Source organism: Ictalurus punctatus, chromosome 12 (assembly GCF_001660625.3).
Source record: "Ictalurus punctatus breed USDA103 chromosome 12, Coco_2.0, whole genome shotgun sequence".
In the NCBI taxonomy this organism is placed as follows: Eukaryota; Metazoa; Chordata; class Actinopteri; order Siluriformes; family Ictaluridae; genus Ictalurus; species Ictalurus punctatus.
This window is the reverse complement of record NC_030427.2, coordinates 21,865,004-21,887,721: the sequence shown is the minus strand read 5'-3', so window position 1 is coordinate 21,887,721 and position 22,718 is coordinate 21,865,004. Positions and strand designations below refer to the sequence as shown.

Here is a 22,718-nt window from a genome sequence, read left to right as displayed (position 1 = left end):
CTTGCACTTCTCTCTCTGGGCTAGCGGATGTGCTGGCTTTGCCTTTCTCTTGAGGTGATAATAGGGATACTCCGATCAGGATTTTTGCAGCTGATACCGATTACTGATTTCTTGTCATCATGAGCGGCCGATCCTGATCGTTCAAGCTTTATATAACAGATATGTAAGCTTTCTGTTGACCGTCACTGTTAACCTTTTTTTTTTTTTTGCGGATAAATTTATACCACAGATGTTGCCTTGGTTATATTATTTACAGTAATGTTGTAGATTGTTGTTTTAACGGAGAATCAAATAAATAAGCACAACAAATATTCATTTTACAATGAACGTTTTAATAGGCCTTTAAAAATACACCACAAATGGTGAATTTTTCATTGTTTCTCGAGAGCTTGTAATAATTCCCCACTGGTGATGACATGACTGCGGCGCTAAAGTTTAACGTCATCACGTATTTCACGTCCTCACGTTTTACGTCATCAAATTACGATCGGGTTCGTGAGTTCGGGCAAATTTAGAGACTTCCGATACCGATAGGTGGCCGATCGATCGGAGCAGTGCTAGGTGATAACGATGTGTTTCTGCTCTCTGTGTAAAAAAGGTCTTACCAAATAGTCTATAGAGGCAGTCTATACATTCACTAACCCTTCTGCTCTGTTTAAGTCAAAAGTTTGTGCGCTAAAAGTGAATGAAAAATATGCAGAGTGAAATGAATTTTCCAACAAGGACTGCCTGGGTCTTTTTTCATTCCTTCATCTCAAGTAACTGCTTTGTCCTAGTCAGGTTCTCGATGGAGCATTCACACCTAGGGGCGATTTAGTGTGAATTCACCTACCGGCATGCCTTTGGGAGACTGGCGGAAACCGGAGAACCTGGAAGAAACCCACATGGGTACATGAAGAACATGCACAGAAATGGGTTCAAACCAGAGTCTTTGGAGCTGTGAGGTGGCAATTTGATTCATATAAAAGAGATGTTGATCTGAGACATGAACTAAAAGCGTTTTTAAAAAATAGCTGGCTTTGGCAAATATGAAACAGAATGCGATTTAGTCTCTTGACATACATTTCTTACACTTACCATCAGGAGGATCTATAAGTTTTGTGTATCTGTTTTCATATTATTTGTGAAAATTTCATCTCCAACTAGGAACGGTGGCTTAGAGGTTAACACATTTGCCTCGCAACTCCAGCGTTGGGGGTTCGATTCCCACCTCTACCCTGTGTGCGTGAAGTTCACATGTTCTCTGGGGGTTTTCTCTGGTTTCCTCCTCCAGTTCAAAGACATGCGTTGTATGCTGATCTCTAAACTGTCTGTAGTGTTTGAATGGTGTGCGATTGTGCCCTGTGATGAATTGGCACCCCATCCAGGGTGTCCCCCAAGTCTCCTGGGATAGGCTCCTGGCTCCCACGCAACCCTGTGTAGGATAAGCTGTACGTCAAATACATGGATGTACATTTCCAACTACAGTATACTGTATATAGTCCTGAAAAGTGTAGGCTTTCCTGAACTGAAATATGTTTTTATTTAGATGCATCTTCATCACAAGTAAAGATATAACCCTTCAAAGGCTATGAAAAAGGATGAAATTTAAAGACTTTATTCCGACTCTGGCGCATGAGCATCACAGCCATCTTGACAGCCGTTATCTGGTTACAAACCCAATTAATTAGGCTTACGTCTTTTTTTCACTGCAGCATGTTACTCTCTAAGAACTTGATCAAAGCCTGACATTCGCCATGTGAAGAAATCGCATTTATCTAGTAAAGTTTTAGATATCTTTAGGCAGACTGACTGCATTTACCAGAACGGTTGTAGAGTTCAGCCGCAGTGACATCCGACAGGTTTTCTGTCCACAACACATTTAAAGTCCTGAACAGAATATTAGTGTAAGGAGACCGTGAAGTGTATTCACAGTGTGCGACTGCAGGATTATATATTTTATATATTATTATATGTGAGATTTTCTAGATAAACAACCCAGTCTCAGGAGAAATGCGTACAAATTCTTAAGGCAGGAAATGCGATTGGTATTCATTTCTTTGCATACATGGAGTCGAAAGAAAAGGCACGAGGATGAACCCTCATCCTAAATCTAACCTTAAACTTTTCACGAGTTTTCAAATCGTTACCAATTTTAAAGTATGAGACTATATTTAGACAATATGTGCTGACGTGTCATATGCCTGTGGCGTGTGTGATGAGTGTGTGCATGTGTGTGTGTGTGTACATCTATAGAGTGTTACTATGAGGACGAGATTTTTGAGGACGAGTTTGTAGTTTTTCTAGTTTTAATGAAGTTCTCTAAAAGTTCTCTCAAAGACTTCACGTTCTACTGAACTTCACCCTCCTCTCCCATCTAAATGGCCCCTCCCCACACCGACAAACTCACAAACACACACACGCACGGCCCAAACACACATTCCAGCATCTTCATTAGCAATTCATGAGCAGTGTCTCATTAGACACTAAGTTTTAGCATGGGCCTCTGAAGTGGATGGCTGGAGCAGTTATTAATATTTCATATGTCTCCCATCGAGGAGCTAAAAAACTGAGTTGCCTCTCTCATGCTACAAAGTCACTCAGGCTTTCCTTTTTCTCCTCTTGCTCTCGTCTTTTCCCCTCCACTTCCTTTTTGTTCAATTTCTCGTTCTCTCGTCTCCATTCTGTCTGCCGTGCTGACCTTAACTCAAACTGACTTAATTGGGCTGTCTTTGTTCCAGAAATGGCGAGCCTTCCATCTCTTTTTCCGCTAAATGTACTACAGACCGGAGAAAAGGTTCGAGAAAGGGATGAGAAATAAGTGGAGGAAATAAATGGAGGTCATGAGAGGAAGAGTGAGAGGGAAAGATGGAAAAACATAGAAAGTGCTATGAGTGCTGTAGGACAAGGGCAAGTCAAAAAAACAACAACAACCCCCCCCCCCCCCCCCCCCAAAAAAAAAGACCCCAAATGAACCTTTAAACATCAGCAGTATAGAACGATGTGTGTGTGTGTGTGTGTGTGTGTGTGTGTGTGTGTGTGTGTGTGTTGGGTGGGGGGTATGTCTAGAGTGTATGAAACGGGCAGACAGTGCATTCTGCCCCTGAAATACATTCATGCATGAATAAGTCAATAAAGCCAGTGTCTGAGTGTATTTGAATATATAAGTAAGTTCATAAGGGTTTGAACATGTGTGTGTGTGTGTGTGTGTGTGTGTGTGTGTGTGTGTGTGAGAATGAGAGCAGATGAACAGGACCCACTCTGCCACTCTTCCCCGAGTCTATGAGAACGAGACGCCACATTCCCTCTGAATGAGAAACAGACACACAGGGGGAGCGAGGCGCATCCTTTAAACGACCACAATGAATATGGCATAAGCACACTGTGAAATGTGTGTGTGTGTGTGTGTCTGTGTCTGTGATGGGGAGGGAAACATTTAGACGGTCCATTGTCTCATTCTTATCCCCTCAAGCCTAATTTATCAGCTAAGACAGATTTGTGCAGTATGTGTGTCAGAAGAATTGAAGCAGTGAAGAACGCCACAGAGGAAGCGCAACAGCACAGGATGGAAGCAATTCTGAGCTGAATACGGCAAAAAATAAATAAATAAATAAATAAATAAATAAACTTCAGACAGTTTTTATTTTTTTTGCTCTCTCATCTCTCCTCATTTGACTCCTCACTACAGGCCCTGATCAATACCGTCTCTCCTCCTCGTTCCGTCTCTTTCCTTGCGTTTCCCCTTTTTCTCTCTCTCCTTTCAGCGCACGATTACGACAGAGTGGCCGTGGTGTTGAGTTGTGATGTGCCTCATTGCATCTTCTTATGCTGAAATATCATTGTAATTCCTGGTACAGCTCACAAGCTATAATGTATGCACAATGGAACACATAATGTCATTTCCTGATCGTCAGACAGTTTCTCTGTTTTGGCTCTGGGTTGCCACACCCTTTGTGTAATTTCACCTGCGTCTTGCTTTGTAATCCCAAGAGTGCGTAAACACTCCTTTGTTGCTCATGTAAGTTGTGACTAGTTTTGTTTATACAGCATTACTAAGCTGGGGCACATATTTTGTTTTCTTTCAAAATTTCCAAGTATGGTCTGCTTTGGTGTTTTTACTTTGTAATAGAAAAACATGGTGGTGCAATGGGTGGCGTTCCAGGGTCCCTGGTTCAAATGCTGCCTTCACTATCATAATTACAAGGTGAACACACATTAATGGCATCACAGTGTCGTAGGTACAACTCAGGAACTGGTATTTTGCTTTGAGCCCTGACTTTCTGAGTTGGGTGGGTGGGGAGGATGGGGGGGTCAATAAGAAATGTATCTGAGGGCGGCCCTCAATATGAATGTATCTATAAATTCCTTATTGTCTTTCAGTAAGTCAAAGTAAACCTCCTGTCATTTTTGATGATACAAAAAAAAGCTGTTCATTTTTTGAGGCCAAAACCACTTGAACCCACACCCTGTCTTAATCAACACCTTTAAACTCGTACACATGAACTTCTGAGGACTTGAAGGCAGCAAAATCTAAGCTTGGGTAACTGTTGGTGTGGGATTTTACATGCACTCTGTGTGTTTGTGTAGGTTTCCCCTGTGTTCTCTGGTTTCCTCCAACCTCACAAAAGCATATTGGTAGGTGAATTAGTAACTCTAAATTGCACTTAGTTGGAATGTGTCCCTACCTCATGCCTAGTTTTCCTGAGATAATTAGTGAAAAGTACCTCTGTAGGCAGGGGTTAACTGGGAACAGAAATCAGCCATGGAATTTGCTTTCACGTGTCTCTCTAGATTTGTCCAAAAAACCAAATTAAAGTGCATCTAGTATTACAACTTATACTACATTAGGTCCAACATATATCACATGAATAAAAACATTATAGGCATAAACAACAATGTTTTTGTGAAAATCCATACATTCATCCATCCATCCACCTATTTTCTGTACCGTTTATCCTACACAGGATCATGGGGAGCCTGGCGCCTATCCCAGGGAACTTGGGGCACCAGGTGGGGGGGTCACCCTGGATGGGGTGCCAACTCATTGCAGGGCACAATCTCACACACACCCATTCACAGACTACAGACAATATAGAGAGGCCAATCAGCCTACAGCACATGTCTTTGGACTGGCGGAGGAAGCCGGAGTTCCCGGAGGAAACCTTTGAACAAAAGTTCATTTATTTTTGGAAGCTTTGCTATCAGATGTACTGTGGCCGTGCTGGTAGATTTTCTTGCACTTCTTTCTCCATGCTTGCTTTCCACTTTTTCTCTAGCGTTGTCTAGTCTGCATGTATCCACAAACACACAAAGTTGATAATCTGAATTTCGCAGACTGAACTAATCAGAAGTGAGTAACACCATAGAGCCTGCCAGGAAAAGTCCCAAGTTCCTGAAAGTTCCTGTTTCTAGGTAGGAACCATATTTGGGCAGCATTTGCACTTTCTCAGGTTTCATTCGGAAAGGAACTGCCCTTTAAGTGCCTTATGATGGCCAGATTTGAGGGTAGCATGGTATGTTATTCTTCTTTTTGTAGGCAATCCCATAATTCTGTTCCCTCGAACGGAGTTCTATCAAAGTTGTCATAAAACTGTCTATAAAACTGTCCCTCCAATAGAAAATATGTTTACAATTGTAAGTGAATTGCTTGTTTCATAGATATCTAACATTTATTTACTGTTTTGCTCGTGCTCACAGATTGCCAGAAGTCATACAATGATAAAAATAACTATTTAATGTCATTTCCAAAGCTTGAATGTCTTCTCAGCAGCCTAAAGAATTTCCAGCCTAAAAGCTTTTCCCATTTGGAAAATGCCCACATTACTGTACTGCGTCGCCACATACCTTGCAGAGAAGAGAAAACTTTACACATAAATTGGGTTACTCTCAATATGTTTAAACAAGAGGTAAAATGGTAGATATGGGCGTAGTTAAATTACGTGACATACAGAGCAATTGAGTGAAAGTTTGATACGTCGCTATGCCTAAACCAGAATGTTGATATGCAGCATATAAATCAGAGGTGTCCAGTCTTATTCGGAAAGGGCCGGTGTGGGTGCAGGTTTTCATTCTAACCAAGCAGAAGCCACACCTAAGTCTATTGAAAGCCAAGATCAACTGATTAAACAGGAGGAATCAGGTGTGCCTCCTGCTTGATTGGAATAAAAATCTGCACCCACACCGGCCCTATGCGTATAAGATTGGACACCCCTGGTGTATAAGTTGCTGCAGATGATTGTGTGCGAACATATTTTTTGTGAAGCTAGATTGGCAAATACACACCAAAGCTGTTTCAAATCTATTTTGCTTTTGAGAAATCCATTTTCAGCAGCCGTTCCCACCAAGTTAAGGGAAGGGAAGTTAAGGTCGGTGTGATGGGTCACTTCAGGTTCCTCTGTGTCCTCACTTTGAGCTGTTAATATTGGTACCCATTGTGTCCAGTCCCCATCAGCTGAGCACAATTCAGTGCTGTACATCACTTCGTGGGAAAGAAAATGGAGCTCTCAAAGGCATCCTTGCTTATTTGCTGCATCGCCTTAGCCCTCTTCTTTTACTCCATCAATTTTCACAGCACATCCCTCTCCTGCTTTCCCCTATGTTTTTCTGTCACACCTCCCCCCAAATCCTACACTGCTTGCTGCCTTCTTTGTAAACTCTTTCAACATCTCTTACCCCTAACCCCCTCTTACACCCCCCCAACACACACACACACACACACACACACACACACACACACACACACACACACACACACACTTGCTCGCTCTTCTTTTCTCCTCTCCATCTTCCTTTCTTTCTGTCGCTCCCTTTCTCTGCGTACTACGGTCAGGTCTCGTGGGGAAAGGCAGTTGGCAGAAAGCAGGCTTGCTGCCATAGCAACAGGAACCCTCCCTCTCCCACAGGTCTCCTTAGCAACTGGTAGCTTGGCATTGTTGTAATGAGCGGGCCCAATGTGCCAGGCTAACAGAGCACTAGTGAGTGTGTGTGTGTGTGTGTGTGTGTGTGTGTGTGTATTTGTGTGCCACATCTTTGTGTGTTATACATGATTATAAAGTACATGAGTAGCGAAGACATTCTTTTACTGTTCGCTTGAATACATCTTCCAGCTTCCAAAAAAAAAAAAAAATCCCAAATATCCTTGCATACACAATACGCCTTTGTCCTTTCACATGAACTTGGATTTTATCTTAAACTATGCTATAAAATGCATTAATCTAGCTGTGCTTTAATTAAGAATCATGCGAGTGTGCTTCCTCATCTGTTTGCTCTTGATTAAAGTGATCAACTCTCTCCATGCCCTCGAACTGAAAAGAATCGAAGCGTGACTTAATTAATGATTTACTAATTAATTGTGCATGCTCTGTCTAGGACAGAGGATGACTTTGTGCAAAAATGATAGTCGGTGTCACTGTCTTTTCACTTGCTGTTCGGAAGAGAGGACTGACAAAATGGGTTTAGGACTACAGGATCTATGACTGCGCTCATTTATAAATGACTTACTACACCGAGATGGCTGATACTGATTATAGATTATAGATTTGGTACATTTTCCAATTTTAAATCAAGTCTTCATTGAAAAAACAAAAAACAAAACTCAGTGTATTATGTAGGAGTGTGTGATCTCTCTAATAAGGCTTCATGACTTTAAACTTGAAAACCATCACAAGAAAATTACCATGATGATTTTATTAACTAACTAATTTAAGTAATGGTGCAGACAGATACCCATATCCTGAAATCCCACTGATGTGTGCCTGAGGCAAATGGCAGCTAGTTTTTTAGCATTTAACTTAGCCAGCTTACTTACTTCACTAAGCATGTATGAATTAAATTGTTTAACAAATTTCTGATTGTTATGGTGTATTTGACAATTTTAGATGCTGTTAAATAAAGTGCTGAGAAAATGATGAAAGTAATCAAGAAACCAAGACTGAAATCCTTTGTTTCTACCTGTGACAAAAGGATGCTAGTTTATCAGTAAACTAGCTAGCTATGGGGTCATTCCTATATTCCCAGGGTCCTACGTTCCCCAGTTCAATATGCTGTTAACACACATTAAGTAAACTTTTTCAAACATATTATGTAGTCAGGACTCATTTTCCCAGGGCCCAATTAGCTTTAAACACCAAAGACACATTTAAATGAATAACAGCATGCGTTAGTTTAAAATGTATCCTTCATCCACACCTGAAATTTCTGAAAGTTATGCACTTGGAAAATGAACAAGGTGGCACATGCTGAACCCTCATGTGCTGCTCTGAAAATAGTTGCCTACATTCATACATTTATACAGTTCAACTCCACGCATGAACAATAGTGAAATGTATACATTAAACTGATGAAATACCATACAGTAGCCTATAAAACAGTAAACGGTCATAAAAGGAACAAAAATGTGAAGTTTGAACATGTCCCAGCTCTCACTTATGCTGAAGCCTAAAGCTGTTTTCACAATGTAGGATTTTGGCCATGATTTGGTCGTCTGAGATAAATTTTGAGAATCCGAAAAGATTCTTATAATCCTAGGCCAAAATCTGTAGTCTTTGATCGCTAGTTCGACATGGTCCCCGACAGCCGATTAATGGCCTTTGCGCTAAAATTTTACCTCCGATTAAATTCTGGCAATGCCGAAGATATGAGGCACAGTCCTGTAGTGTGGCTTCTTCTACTCCGTACAAGTCTTCTTGCGTGTGTCCATTTTTTCGCGTCTTGAATGTCGTGCTGTCTGACATTAACAGCAGCTGAGATCCTACAGTGTGACCTGGCTTATAGCGGGGATCATGTTCGTACAGTCTGACAAACAACAGTCGCAAAGGACTATTAAAAATTGCACAGTGTGCACCCGGCTTTAATCCAGCTTTAAATCACCATGTGTTCATTATGTGCCATATAAATATGCGGAACATAGGACCCTGGGAACAAAGAAACGTTCCCCTAGCTACTGTATAACTTAGCAGCAAATGTGGCTGAAACCAAACAGCAAATTTATGCCTATTTATAGATCGTGCCTTTTTAATGACGATAAAGGAGTAGAAATATAGACCATTTTAAGCAGCTACTTGGCTTTAAACATAGTAAACATCTTATTATTCAACAGAATTTTTATGTTTATTATGGCTTCAAGTGTCATTTCTAGGGGTACCTTAAGAGTGAACAGACATGAGCTGTTTCATAACAATATAATAACATTTAATTACAGCATTGCACATAAATGATTTAGTTTTTTTCTTCAGTAGGAGTAAGTGAGCATTAGAAAAAGAGATGTAGTGTAGAAGAATAGTTTGAGGTTGTAAGCGTATTAACTGTGGCATCATTGTGAGCCACTTTGTCACGGGAAACCTGGCTGGACTCATGCTCTGTTGTGCCAGCCATTGGAACGGGAAAGTTTGGCTAACCGTGCCCTCCAAGGCTATTTTGGTATGCAGGGTGGATTTTCTGATCCCCTGCTCTGCACTCAGATGCTCTTTAATCTGTTCAGTCTATTTTCAAACGCCCTCCTTCCTCCCCTACCCCACTCTGTCCATCTCTAGCCTACTTGTTCCTTCCGACTGTCACTGTTCAAGGGGGAAAGGACTAGATTGGCCTGTACAGTAAGTCCAACTGAGATTGGTCAAGGAACTAACATCCAGGGCCAGGTGTACCAGCTGAAGTTCGATTATAAGTCAGGGTGTAATTTCAGTCCTAAACCATGTGCTGAGAGTAGTTAGTTTTAAAACAATCGGAAACATGATCGGACATAAACAGCGGTTAATATGCTGTCTTTATTTGGTGTAATATATTTACTTAAGTTAGTTATGTTTTAACCTGAGATAAAGAAGCATACCCAAAAAGGATTGTGCTTCACAATAACGTGGTGACTCAATGTATTCATCTCTTGGATTTGTATTTTATACTGGTATGTGCTTGTTCTGTTCTGATGTTTGTGCTCTAGTGCAATATGTTAAACAAAGTAAAAAACCTTAGCAAAGATAAATAAATACCACTTGCAAACTTAATATGCACTGAATGATAGTATAATATTACATTTACGATAATATATATATGGTACATGTATGCCATACCTGTACCTTGCCAATATCTCTATTGGATGACATTTTACACTACTACAGGAAACACCTCGCTAAACTGACCAATATAAAAATAGCCCTAGTCTTATAAGCTTTAATAGGCTTATACAGCGAAGTATCCATATCCAGGAATCATTTACCATGACTATCTCCATGAAGAAATCCCCCTAAGAAAACACAAAGAAAACATAATGGATTTATATGTGTAAAGTCTTGTTTTTCTCCATGCATGGTAGCATTATTTACAACGATCTGAAGCATGGAGTAATTTTATTTACAGCAGGCATCAGTATAGGTTTTAAATAATAACTCAGGGCTATGTTGAAACTACAGTCATTTGGTGTGACTGGTAATTTGGTAGTTCAAAAACTCAAACATAGTGGCCATTTACATTCAAACTAGGGTACAATAGAGCTACCCTTTCTCTCTCATACTCTGGACAGTGACGGACATCTCTGTGAAGAGGACCATCTGTGTTCTGAGTGTTAGCTGTGTCTTTTATGTTTCCAAGGTTGTGATAGCAATTGTGAGTAATTTTCAGCAATTAGTTTCTCTGTAATAATAGTTATTACAATAGTAGCTAGGCTAAATACAAATATATTTAGGCCACTGCTAAAAACTCCTACCATTAAACTCATCTAATTTATACAGATCAGTCAAGAACAGGAATCTGAGCTTGTGCCCATTGTAGCCTCAGTTTCCTGTCTTCTGCTATTGAAGTCCATCCGCCACAAGCTTTGACATATTATGTATTTTTCTTCACACCACAATTGTAAAGAGTGATTATTTGAATTACAGTAGCTTTTCTGTCAGGGCTAACCAGTCTGGCCATTCTCCTCTGACCTCTCTTATAAGCAAGGCATTTCCCCTCTTTGCGCTACTGATCACTGGATGTTTTTTTGTTTTTTTGCACTACTCTGTGTAAACTCTAAAAACTGTTGTGTGTGAAAATCCCAAGAGATCAGAGGTTTCTGAAATTCTCAAACCAGCCCATTTGACACCAACAACCATGCCACAGTCAGAGTCACTGGGAACTGGGATCACATTTTCCCTCCATGCTGATGTTTGAAATGAAAATGTAGTGAAATTCTTGACCTGTATCTGCATGATTTTTGGCACTTAGCCGCTGCCACATGATATGCAGGTGTACAGGTATTCCTAAAAAAAAATGGCCAGAGAGTGTAAGTTATATGCAAAAAAAATGATCTAACATATTTATAATATCATTAAGATCTATTTAACCATTGAATGAATTCTTTTTGCATCCTCTCTCTCAAGACATTGCCCATTAATCCGAATGGCTGTGAGTTCATTTCCCCCTCAAACAAATGAGTGTTGCCCATTCACAGGAAGTGTATCTTTAGCGTTTGCTAATTTACATCGATTGCCTCCAGACAGGCTTAGCAGATGAGCCCTCTTTCCCACACAGAGCACTCATTTTAACTCTCCCTGCCTGTAATATGCTGCTTTGTGTCTGTCTCTGTTTCTCAACCCCCCCTCCTTTGCTTTCCCTTCATAATGCCTATCTTTTACCATACTTGTGCTTATCCAAAATATGTCTGGCAGAGAGAGACCCATTGACAAGTCTATACATAATGACTGATGGCTATGTGCGAAGGATTAATACATAATGATTAAAGGTTGGAAACATTTCAGCCTTGCTTGCTGCTTAGAACACTTCAGCAATGCCCACTTGAAAAGAACGTTGTGCACAGTATCAAATGGAGCAGTGCACAAATTGTAAAATAGAGGATTGCCTTTAATGCTCCAAGGAGAGTGTTCTGCAAATGAGCACAATGCTTTTCCTGAGTCCTTTATAGGAATTCAAAAACGATCCATCCACACATATGAACGTATCCACAATACACAGAATCATCAATAAAAATCACTCTTTAAAAACGCTGAAAGTGACAAATGGTATCCACTGTGTCTAAACTATAATCAATCATTATTGTCCCTTCTTTTCTGTAACAAAGCTGAAGTTTGTGAAGTTTTCCTAGTCTTGGCTATAAGCTGGAAAACCAGTGGTCTCACATCATAGATATTTTTGATCAAACTGTCATCGTGAAGTCTATATCAGTGGCTATAATGTAGAATAAATGTCAAAGATGTCTCTTGCAATGTGTTGATGTTGCAGCAGCTTGATCTAATGGACTACAGCTCAGATAACCTGTTTATAGAATCAAATCGACATGGTTTCGTTTACTTTGTTGCAATTTCAGACAGAAACAACTACTACATTCCTAAAAGGGCAGTTTTGAGGAAAGTGTTATCTGCCCTCTTTTGCATACATGAACTCACAGACACCTACGATTGGTTAGTGCCACTTTGATTGACAGGGGAGAGAGAGTATGCCACCCAGAGAACATAGCCAATTTTGCTTCCTTGGATCCTGGCTATGGATGGCTGTGGCATTGTCAGGGTTCAAACCATTATCTCCTGTAGATAGGGCAAACATTTTTCTGTTGTGCCACTCGGGAGCCCTACTCCAGAATTTTTAGGGTCTTAGTAATGTGATCATGAATAGTTTCTGTAAACCTGAGCCATGCACGAAACCAAAACAACACTTGGTTTATTGTTAGGCACATGATTAGCATTCATACCACTCCATGGGAAATTGAACAAATCCAACCACATTGAACTTGTTTGTGAAATTTTCACAAGATCAGGTCTACCAATGGCTAAGCAATGCTTTAAGGCAGTGGTCACCAACAATGTTCCTAGAGATCTACATTCCTGAAGATTTTACCTCCAACCTAAATTGTGCCCACCTGACCATCTGATCATTGCCTTAAGAAGTTCTTGATGGACTAAAACAGGTGTGTTAGAGTTTGGTTGGAGATGAAATATGCAGGACGGTAGATTTCAAGGAAGAGGTTTGGTGACCACTGCTTTAAGGTAATCACTTAATTATCTTCCTTTTCGTTTGAAGGTTAGTGGGAGAAGCTCTACAAATGCAAGGCCATGTAAAAGTGAACAAAACCTCCTACATGACACATAAGGGTGTAGAACATATGTAATAGTTGCCAGACAGTTTGTAGTGTCTGTTTCAAACTGTTGAAAGCCATAACCATTTATAGTGCTTAAAATCCCTATTTGAAAGATCTGTTTTGAATTTTTCAGTAATATTTCTGCCCTGAATATTTTGACCATCATCACGCTCAGCTTACTGCCCTCCTGGCCAAAATGTGATCCCTCCAATCTCTGGTGCTTTACAGCAGCTCCTGGGTTGACAGGTGACGAACAGCCAGATTTATCCAGGATTATTGCCAGACTTTCTGGGATTACCCTGACTGGAGAGGGATTGCGTATGATTGCTAGATTGCTGTGTGTATCTGTGTGAGTGTGGTCATACAACTGTGTATGGGTGTGGATTCCTATGGATGAATTGATGAATCTGAGTGTCTGATGAGTGTGTACACAAGTACATATGAGTGTGATGGGAAGGGCTAGTCAGTCTGCTGACTCACATAAACCCACAAGGTGTCTGGGTCATACATGGAGCCACGGGCGTGCTGTTTGCAGAACGTTACCACAAGCCACACTGTGGTTGAGCAAATCAGACTTAACAAGAGGATCTGCATTCTTTGAGGGATCAATGTTCTTTGGCATTAGCGGGTAGAGCTCAGGGTCAAGCTATGCGATTATTTCTAGCTTGTCAGGTTCAAGTTTCAGACCTATGGAATATGTCAAGGTTTTGAACAACCTGAATGACAAGTCAAGGTTCTGTACAAGCTTATTTGTGCACCCGGAGCTTTGGGAAGTTTGATGCTGAAGTGTGTTCTGAGCTACGGTTGGCTAGTGGTAGACACCAAGCAAGCCATGAAGCTTATACTTGGCTTGCTAATCATCAGTCCTTAGAGACAACTCCTGTGGCAGTGTGACTGAATGATTGAAGCTCCCTTGTGAGTTGGTGTGAGTCACCTGACAGTCACAGATGAAACCTAGAACATCAAACTGCATGTGCTTCTTTTTTGTCCTAATCCACATCGTTCACTTCATACTTTTATCCATAACCCACCTCATACACTTCCTGCCTTTCTCCCCAGCATTTAACGCCGTAGTCATGGTTACCCCTCTGCAACTAACGTCAGCCATGGCATAGCTGTCAGAGGGCTGCTTTCTGATCGCCTGACATGGGGCATTTTTTCGACGCTGTCACACCATTTGGCTTTGATTAAGTCAGCCCCTTGCCTGCCGTGGCTGCACAACATTGGACTATTACACCAGCATGGGGGCTCGTGTCATTTGGCTGAGTTGCTGGTTGAGAATAGGAGCTCCTTGGAGGGGGGCCAGAGAACATAAATACCCCTCACTTATCCAATTTCTCACTGCTTTGAAAGGGAGCAGAGTCAAAGTGGCACGGTTTTTCGCCTGATAGCGTAGGCTGGAGAATCAGCCCTTCAGAAATCCCAGGAGAGAGAGACAGAGAGAGAGAGAGAGGCAGGGGGCTTTTTGAGATCAGCCAACACTGGAGCTCATCTCCAGCTCAGCTCTCTATCGCACCAAGATAATTGGCTCACCTGGGTGCCCAATATACATTCATTAATATGAGCCATAATATCTCTCAGAATCACTATGGAAAAACAAGATGCCTCTCTTTACAAAGAAAACGGCGGACAGATAGATTATATGTGATCTGATAGAGGTACTTGATGAACGTTTATTCAGTGAACATAAGTGATGGATGCCAACGTGTGTTGTGTTTGAATTTCTGTCTGATAGTTTTGTTTTCCTGTTTGAGTACAGGTGAAGCACAAGTATGTCAGTAATTTTGGGGGTGTGAAAAGTATGGTTATGTGATAAACAGATGGAGGATATGGAGAAAAGGGATGAATAAGTGTGAAAGTGAGATGATGGTGTGAACCACTAAATACTGTAACGGAGTTCTTGATGCTTAGGGTGGTATTTGTCTCATTTGCTAAACTAAAATCTGTTCCGAACAAAGAAAGACTCCCAAACTTGCTGTGTGCACCTTTTGTAAAACTAGCCCTTCTAAAAGGGCTTGGGTACCGGATTAATTCTTGGTGGAGGTACTTCTCAGGCTAGAACGGTAGATTAGATGAGTTAATTGGCAACATTACATACATTGCCAAAGCCAGGCTATAAATACATAGTATAGGACACAAACTATTAATCTTTTTAATATTAAACATTTAAGATTTATTCACTGCAGTACTGTTCCGTAACCTTTTAATGAACAGGGTTGTGTAGGATCTTGGGCCTATCCCGGGAACACTGGGCAGAAGGAAGGAAGGACTGAATGCCAGTCCATCGCACATGCACAAACTCACTCACTCATACCTATGGGGAATTTAGTGTTACCAGTCTATCTACATGCATGTTTCGGGACTTGGGAGGAAAGGAAACCCACACAGACAAAAAGAGAACATGCGCAGTGAGTAACCTGAGCTCAGGATCAAACCAGGGACCCTGAAGCTATAAGGCAGGAATGATATGCTACCGTGTCCCACGGATACATTACAGAGCATTGTGCTTGACCTACAGTATAATTTCCTTCTCCTTCTGCGTTCTGATTCAGCTTTCATTTCTTACATGTGTTATTCAGTGAATAACTTGCTAATTATTTAATAATCTACTTTAGGCTATATTTTAAGGGTTTAAATAATTATTTTTTAATATAATGTAGTTACTGTTTTATTACTGCTATTAAACATTTCATGGCTTCACTCATTAGCAATACAAATTTTTTTAAAAGCTAAATTGTTACCACTTATACTGTATGCTATAATCTTCAGGCGCAGCAGAAAATTTAAACAAGTGCTTTCCTTGAAGTGTAGGCCAACCTGTTATCTGCAACTTACTCTTACAATAGATAATGATAATGCAGAAATCTTGACAGGCAGCTATAAGAGACTTGTTTTGATTTGTGATGTAGAGCGAGGTAGCAAGGAAACAAGAAAATACCATTTGTGCATGTGTGTGAGTCAGACAGAGGGTGTAACTGAGATGGAGATTAGTTGAGTGATACTGTACAATGATACTATAAATATAAGGACACTGTGGCAAGACAAGAGGAGGTGCTTTCACATTTAAAACCTGTAAAATTGATGGCTTAACTTTTCCGGTGAAGGTAGCAGTTTCTGGGGTTTTTTTCACGCAAGCAACACGAATGTGTTATTGCCATTCACAAAGCAACATCAATAAAGCTATCTCAGCTGTTGTTATTTCCTGGAAATTGCGTTCACCTTTTGTGCCAGGGTTACTGAATATCTAGGCTTACTTCTACTTTGGCAAAACAGAATGCCAGACATACTATTTTGTACGGTAGTATGCAATATTGGACATATAGTATCTGTATGTTGACAAGTGGGAATGATATCTTGCACACTTCTGACTACAGAACCTTACAGAAAATACTTCACTACATCCTGTAGAGTATGAGTAATATTCTAGCATAGAGATACTATTTTGATATGCTATGTATTATGGTGGTATGCTGTTGTGAACATCTTCAGCCACACAATTGCCAGAGATGCATTTCCTGCACTGTAATAATGGCTCTTATTCATACATGACTGCTAAAAGGAAAAGAAAAAGAAAAAGGAGAGCAAAATAGATATTTTCAAAAGGCTCTGATGCTGTATGTCACTCAACTATAGGAACCATATGATATCGAGAAAATGTTATATGTGTATGCATTATTGCATCAGGTGTTTAAAAAATGGAATGCATTACTCATAGTGTAACAATGTGATTGTTATCTGAGTTTGGGAATTTATCAGAACTAGTCATGTTTGTCAGCATGAAACAAAAAAAATCTTGATTCTATAGTGTTATTCTTCATATCTACACATAACTCTATATTGCTCCACTCTACAAAGTACATTTAATATACAATATATGGTAGACTTGTTTCCTGGACAAGGCAATTAGTTATGTACATTGTGTAGCTCTTGATGCACACGACACAGCCCGTCTTTACGTTTTCCTGAAAGGAACTTCTAGTAGATCACTCTCAATTTTTAATTACTCAATTCTCAAAGAAGAAAAAAAAAGAATCCCCAATTATTGTGTTGCAAGAAACAATCCCATGTTTACTTCATCTGTTCCTGTGATCTAAATATGGTTTATCTTGGCATTGGAAACAGCCCCCTCCCCTCTTTTTCTGTTCTCTTTGTTCTGGTGTTCTTCCAGCACAGTAAGCGTGCCAGAATCACACCTCTCTCCCTCTCGCCTCTCTCACTGGCTGACTGTCATATTTGGAGGTCTGCAATCGATAGGGGCGTCTGCGATCATGTTGCCACGTGTGATTCATTTGGGTAACCTTGGCGACGGTTTGATGTGCTTGCTGTGGCGTGTGTGTACGTGTACATGTATGCGTGTGTGCATGACTCGGTTGGCAGTGGTGTGAGTCAGAAAGAGTATTTGCTGCGTGGAGGAGCAAGGCTGCCTGCTGTATCGATCTGTTTCTCGGTGCTTGCCACGCTTTACTAGAACAGCCGTTTGATCTGAATGATTAGAATGATTAGGAATGATTAGCTGCTGCCAAGTTGTTATTATTTTTTAATGAAGAGCCTTCATATCTTGATCAGCAATAGTAGTTGATGCATAATGGTCAAATATGTATATTTTAAATGGGAATGGGTTTATAATATATCTAGAATAACAATTAACAAATGTCAAATAAAAGTGCAGTTAAAAATTTTTTTTTTTGGCCCTGAGATATCTTTGAAAAACACTACCAATTTCCAGTACCAAATTCATAGCATTGTTAAACAAAAAGACATTCTGTGGTCTAAAATGTTAAAGCAGTCACCATGTCATGAAGGACAATACGTTTAGAGAGAATAATAGAGGCCAGTTAATTGTAGAGTTCTCTTACATTGTATGTTTCCAGATAAAATGTGATTTTGTATTAGGTATAGTATTAAGTGTTTAACAATCTGTTTTTGTCTTTCTCCCCACCCCGTTACCCATAATTGTCTCTGCAGAATTCCATTCGCCACAACCTGTCTCTGCATACCCGCTTCATTCGTGTGCAGAATGAGGGAACGGGCAAAAGTTCATGGTGGATGCTGAACCCAGAAGGTGGGAAGATGGGAAAAGGCCCTCGTCGGCGAGCTGCCTCCATGGACAATGGCACAAAGTACCTAAAATCTCGAGGCCGGATAAGCCGGAAGAGGGTCATGGGGATGGGCCGAGGACTTGGCGCTGGGCCTGGGATCCAAGGGTCCCCAGAACATGGTAGCCCAGCTGGGAAGGGTGGCATGGGAGTAGGGAGTGAGGAGTTTGATGCCTGGGCAGATCTGCACTCCAGAACAAGTTCCTCTGCATCCACCTTGAGTGGCTGCCTGTCACCAATCGTGGCTGAAGCAGAGCCAGATGAGCCAGAGGAGGGAGGGCTGTCCTGTTCGGCTTCCCCTCGCCTCTATCCGAGCCCCACTAGTACCAGATCACCTGCACTGGGCACTGGGGGCCACTGTCCTTCAGTAGAGCTCCCTCAATTGGCTGACCTTACTGGAGCCATCAGCTTGGATGAAGACTTCTCTCAACCACAGCAGCTCAAGTGCAATGGTTACCATTATGGCCCAGGACCCAAAGGGGAAACATCATACTGTGCTACTGTCTATGGTCAGCCTTCCATGAGCATGCTGAGGCACCATGCCCCTATGCAGACTATCCAGGAAAACAAGCCAACCAGCTTCCAGCGCCCCCTAAGGGCTTATTCAGAGAACAATGCTCTCGAGAGCCTATTAGCTGGTGGGCCACAGTACTGTGGGAAGGACATGGTGGTGGGGCAAGGTCAAGCTGCCCATTCACTAATGTCACAGTCTAATGGCATTGTGCACTCTCATGGCCATGATCAGAGCTGCAGTCACAATCACAGCCAGAATCCCAATCCCAATCAAAACCTTCACAATGATCATGGAGCAAACCATAAGCAGAACTCAAGTCTTCATCACAACCAAAATCCCAACAAGCATCACCCAGATCTAGACTACAATCATGGTTCCAAACATCACTCTGGTCATGACTACGGCCAATCTCACAAGCAAAACCATAAGCTTAACCCCAGCTCTAATTCAAACCATATGCACAGCCATATGCAGCACAGCAACTCAAGGCAGTCAACACTGTCTCCCAGAGTCAACAATGATATGTTGCAGCCATACAATCACAAATCCTCCAATCCATATGGCCCTCGTGCCCACCTTCCCTCTACTTCCCTACCCCCTAACCCAGCCGGCTTCATGGATGTGCCCCAGGACCCCTCCTTTATGGCGTCTGCACCCCAAACTCGCCATCAACCTTACCCAGGTGCTCAACACCAGGGCCTGACAGAACCCTGGCATGGTTACTACCACTACCACCACCAGCCAGCCCAAAATGGCAGTCACCAACCTGGTCACCACCAGCCACCTCCTAACCGACTGCAGCAGTCAGAGATGGAGATAGAAGTCCACCAGAGCAGTCTGGATGGTGATGTGGAGTCTGTTCTTCTCAACGATTTCATGGACTCTACGGAGGGAATGGACTACAACTATGACGGATCACTTTCACAGGGTGTTGGCATGGGAATAGGCTTGGGAATGGGGATGGGGATGTTCGCAGGGCCTCCGCAATCACATAACAGCCAGAGTTGGGTTTCTGGGTAACACAGACACTAATGGGGAAAACTTTAACCGTAGGGCCCTGTGGGAGGTGGGGTGGGGTGGGGTCTGATCAGGTCAGAACTGATTTGACTGTGATTTATTTTTGCTCAGAGAGCCAAACAGTACAAGAAGGCATTTTAAGGACATATATTTGCTGGTGTCGGTGCAGTCATTTTGAACGTAGAGTTCTCCATAAATATTCTTCCTCTTTCCTCTCTCCTTCTCTCTGTGTTTCCCTGCTGTGGATTAGTATAATGGCATTCTTCAACCAAGTTTTGTCCTCTCTCTGTCCCTCAGTTCACTCTTTAATATCCATCACCTCTTTCTGGTAAAAAGCTCTCTCAAGCACTTTACATTCATCTCCCTAAATTCAGAGACAGTAACAGCCACTCTGAAACCAGGGGAATCATATTGTTTGCTGGTTCGCTGGGTTTAATGTATCCAAATGACTCTGTTATCCTTCCAGAATGAAAAAAAAAATTGTGTTCGTGTTTTTATTTTTTTTAAAGTTTTTTTTTTTAAATTTTTTTTTTTTTTTTTTTAAATAAAAAACTTGATTAGAAGATGGAGAAATAAATATCTGTGCTGTCAGGCAGTGTTGTGTACATGTTGGTCAGGGTTGTGTGTGTGTGTGTGTGTGTGTGTGTGTGTGTGTGTGTGTGTGTGTGTCCTCGTCCCATGCAGGCTCATTGGATGTCCCTTTTTCCATATGCTAGGACAGTCATCCATCAGCTCCACTTTATTGATATTCGGCATATCGTTTTTATTCTCCAAAGTAATGCACCAGCTATGCATCACTACTCCAAATCGAATGTGGCACTCAGAGTATCTTTTTTTTTCAGGCAAACCAGCTTAATGTGTTTTGGCTACAGTGATGATTGAAGTCACTCTACAGTAAATAGTGGGGAAGAAGAGAAAGAGACACAGATAGGTAGAGGAAGGTAGACATAGACATGGTGAGAGAAGGAGAGAGAGAGAGAGAGAGAGAGAGAGAGAGAGAGAGAGAGGAAACATGCAAATAATACCCTGTTCCTCTTTCTCTCCATCTGTGGATTTATGTAGCTTTCCCTGTAATGAGATAAGGAACGATCAGAGGCTACCACACTTCCTGAACAAGGCTCTTTCCAGTGCACCTCTGGCCAACTCTACTGTGGCAGTCTCCTATGATCTGAAGCACTTTGCGCTTCAACTTAACTCCCCCTTTTGTTTACATTAGCATATTGCATTATCATTAGCCTATGCAGTGTTACTTTAGATAATCAATGCTGATATATCAGTCATGAAGCCTCATTCAACCCTCATTAACTCGGCACTATCAATCCTAATTCAATACTGTGCTGGAATTTCCAGAATATAACCTTAAATGACACTCTATTGCGTCAGCTTAATAAAGTAATTGGTTACAGTGTGGTGATAACATTGCCAAAAGACAAAACCATAAATCCAGGCCCAGTCAGTCCAATTTTTGAGAAAAGCTATATTACGCTGCCTTCAGAATTTACACTAGTGAACTGCATGCTAATTAGCCCAATCAGAAAATGGGTGCTATCTCCCTTTCACAGACGAACTCCTGTCATATCCTCTTCATCCACTGATTACACTTAGGGGAGATAGAAATAATTAAGTGCTTACCAAGAATGATGATTTGTGTGTGTTTTCCATTTTAAAAAGCAACTTTCAATTTTGTCATCATGCTGCCAAGTGAGTTCACCTACACTGTGATCCTCCAGACAGACGTCTCATTTCTAACCTCCAGATGGCCACATAGCTGACATATCGGTCTTTCTTTTTGTCTTTTATTATAGATGTTATGTAATTTTGTGACGTTTTCGTGGAGGAAAAAAAATGATGTTATACATTTTCATTGCGTTCCCCGTTGAGTGGGTGAAGCTCTTTGGACAGATTTCTCATGATGCTCAATCTCAGAACTTCCTCACCAGGTTTCTAGAAAACATAGAGTAAGAGGGATAGATGAAGAGAGAAGGATAGAAAAAAGAGGAATGAGTGGAGGAGACTGATCGATAGGCTGACAGAGAGAGACAGATTGGAGAATGAATTAGTTGAAAAGGAGAGCAATAGGCTGCTAGGAGGAAAAAAAAATGAGTTCAGAGAGAGACAGAGAGATATATAGATAGAGAGAGTGTGTGTGAGAGAAGCAGAGAGTTCCTTTCCTCAGCAAAGCTGTTTGAATCAGGCCAAATGTCAAGTGCCTCTCTGCAGCTTTTCTTGCACACACTCCGATCAGATAGCTAGCCTTCTCCCTCTCTGTTTCTTTCTCTCTCTCTCTCTCTCTCTCTCTCTCTCTCTCTCTCTCTCTCTCTCTCTCTCTCTCTCTCTACCACAGAGGACAATAAAGCCTGCCTTCATCTGCCGTCTCTTTTTCCTCTGCACTTCTTTATGTTCTTGGTGACCGGCGCTCGATCATTCCCCCAAGTGTGTTTTAGTCCCTGACCCCATGTCTGCTTCTGTGTAAAGCTTCTTGTGTGTGTGTAGCACAGTGGTGTATCTGAAATGACTATGGAAATCCATCGAGGTTGTACCCTGGTATCCACTATGCCTGGCTAACAACAATATGATTATACAGTTTATATTTATTGGGTAAAAAGATGGGTCTGTGGGTGAATCTGTGGACCCCTGAATCTCCTTTCATCTTTATTATGGAATCATGATGTTATTACATTTTGACTTATGTTTCCTCCTGTACAAAATCTGTATGGAGAAAAAAAATTGTATAATAATTTTTTGACAAACAAATCCTGGTTTTATTTCTTTTTTAAAATGATGTATCTGCTCATCTGGTGATTGTAAAATAAAAACAAATGACAGAATACTTTGTGTGTGTGTGTGTGTGTGTGTGTGTGTGTGTGTGTGTGTGTGTGTGTGTGTGTATATATATATATATATATATATATATATATATATATATATATATATATATATATCCTGTATATCAGGGTCATGGTAGATCCGGCCTAACACTGCGAGGGATGCAGGAATACACTCTGGATGGTTCGCCAGTCCATCACAGGGCACTGTGCACACACGTATGCACAAA

General features: G+C 41.2%; 1 protein-coding gene across 1 annotated transcript in view; it reads left to right on the top strand.

The window, feature by feature from the left end:
• Nucleotides 1-22,491, top strand: part of foxo6b (forkhead box O6 b) — a 35,601-nt gene extending 13,110 nt beyond the window's left edge. The window contains exon 2 of the mRNA XM_017480730.3: nt 18,002-22,491. Within this exon, the coding sequence (XP_017336219.1) occupies nt 18,002-19,666 (1,665 nt within the window). The 3' untranslated portion in view covers nt 19,667-22,491. The remainder of the gene's footprint in view (nt 1-18,001) is intronic.
• Nucleotides 22,492-22,718: the final 227 nt, after the last annotated feature.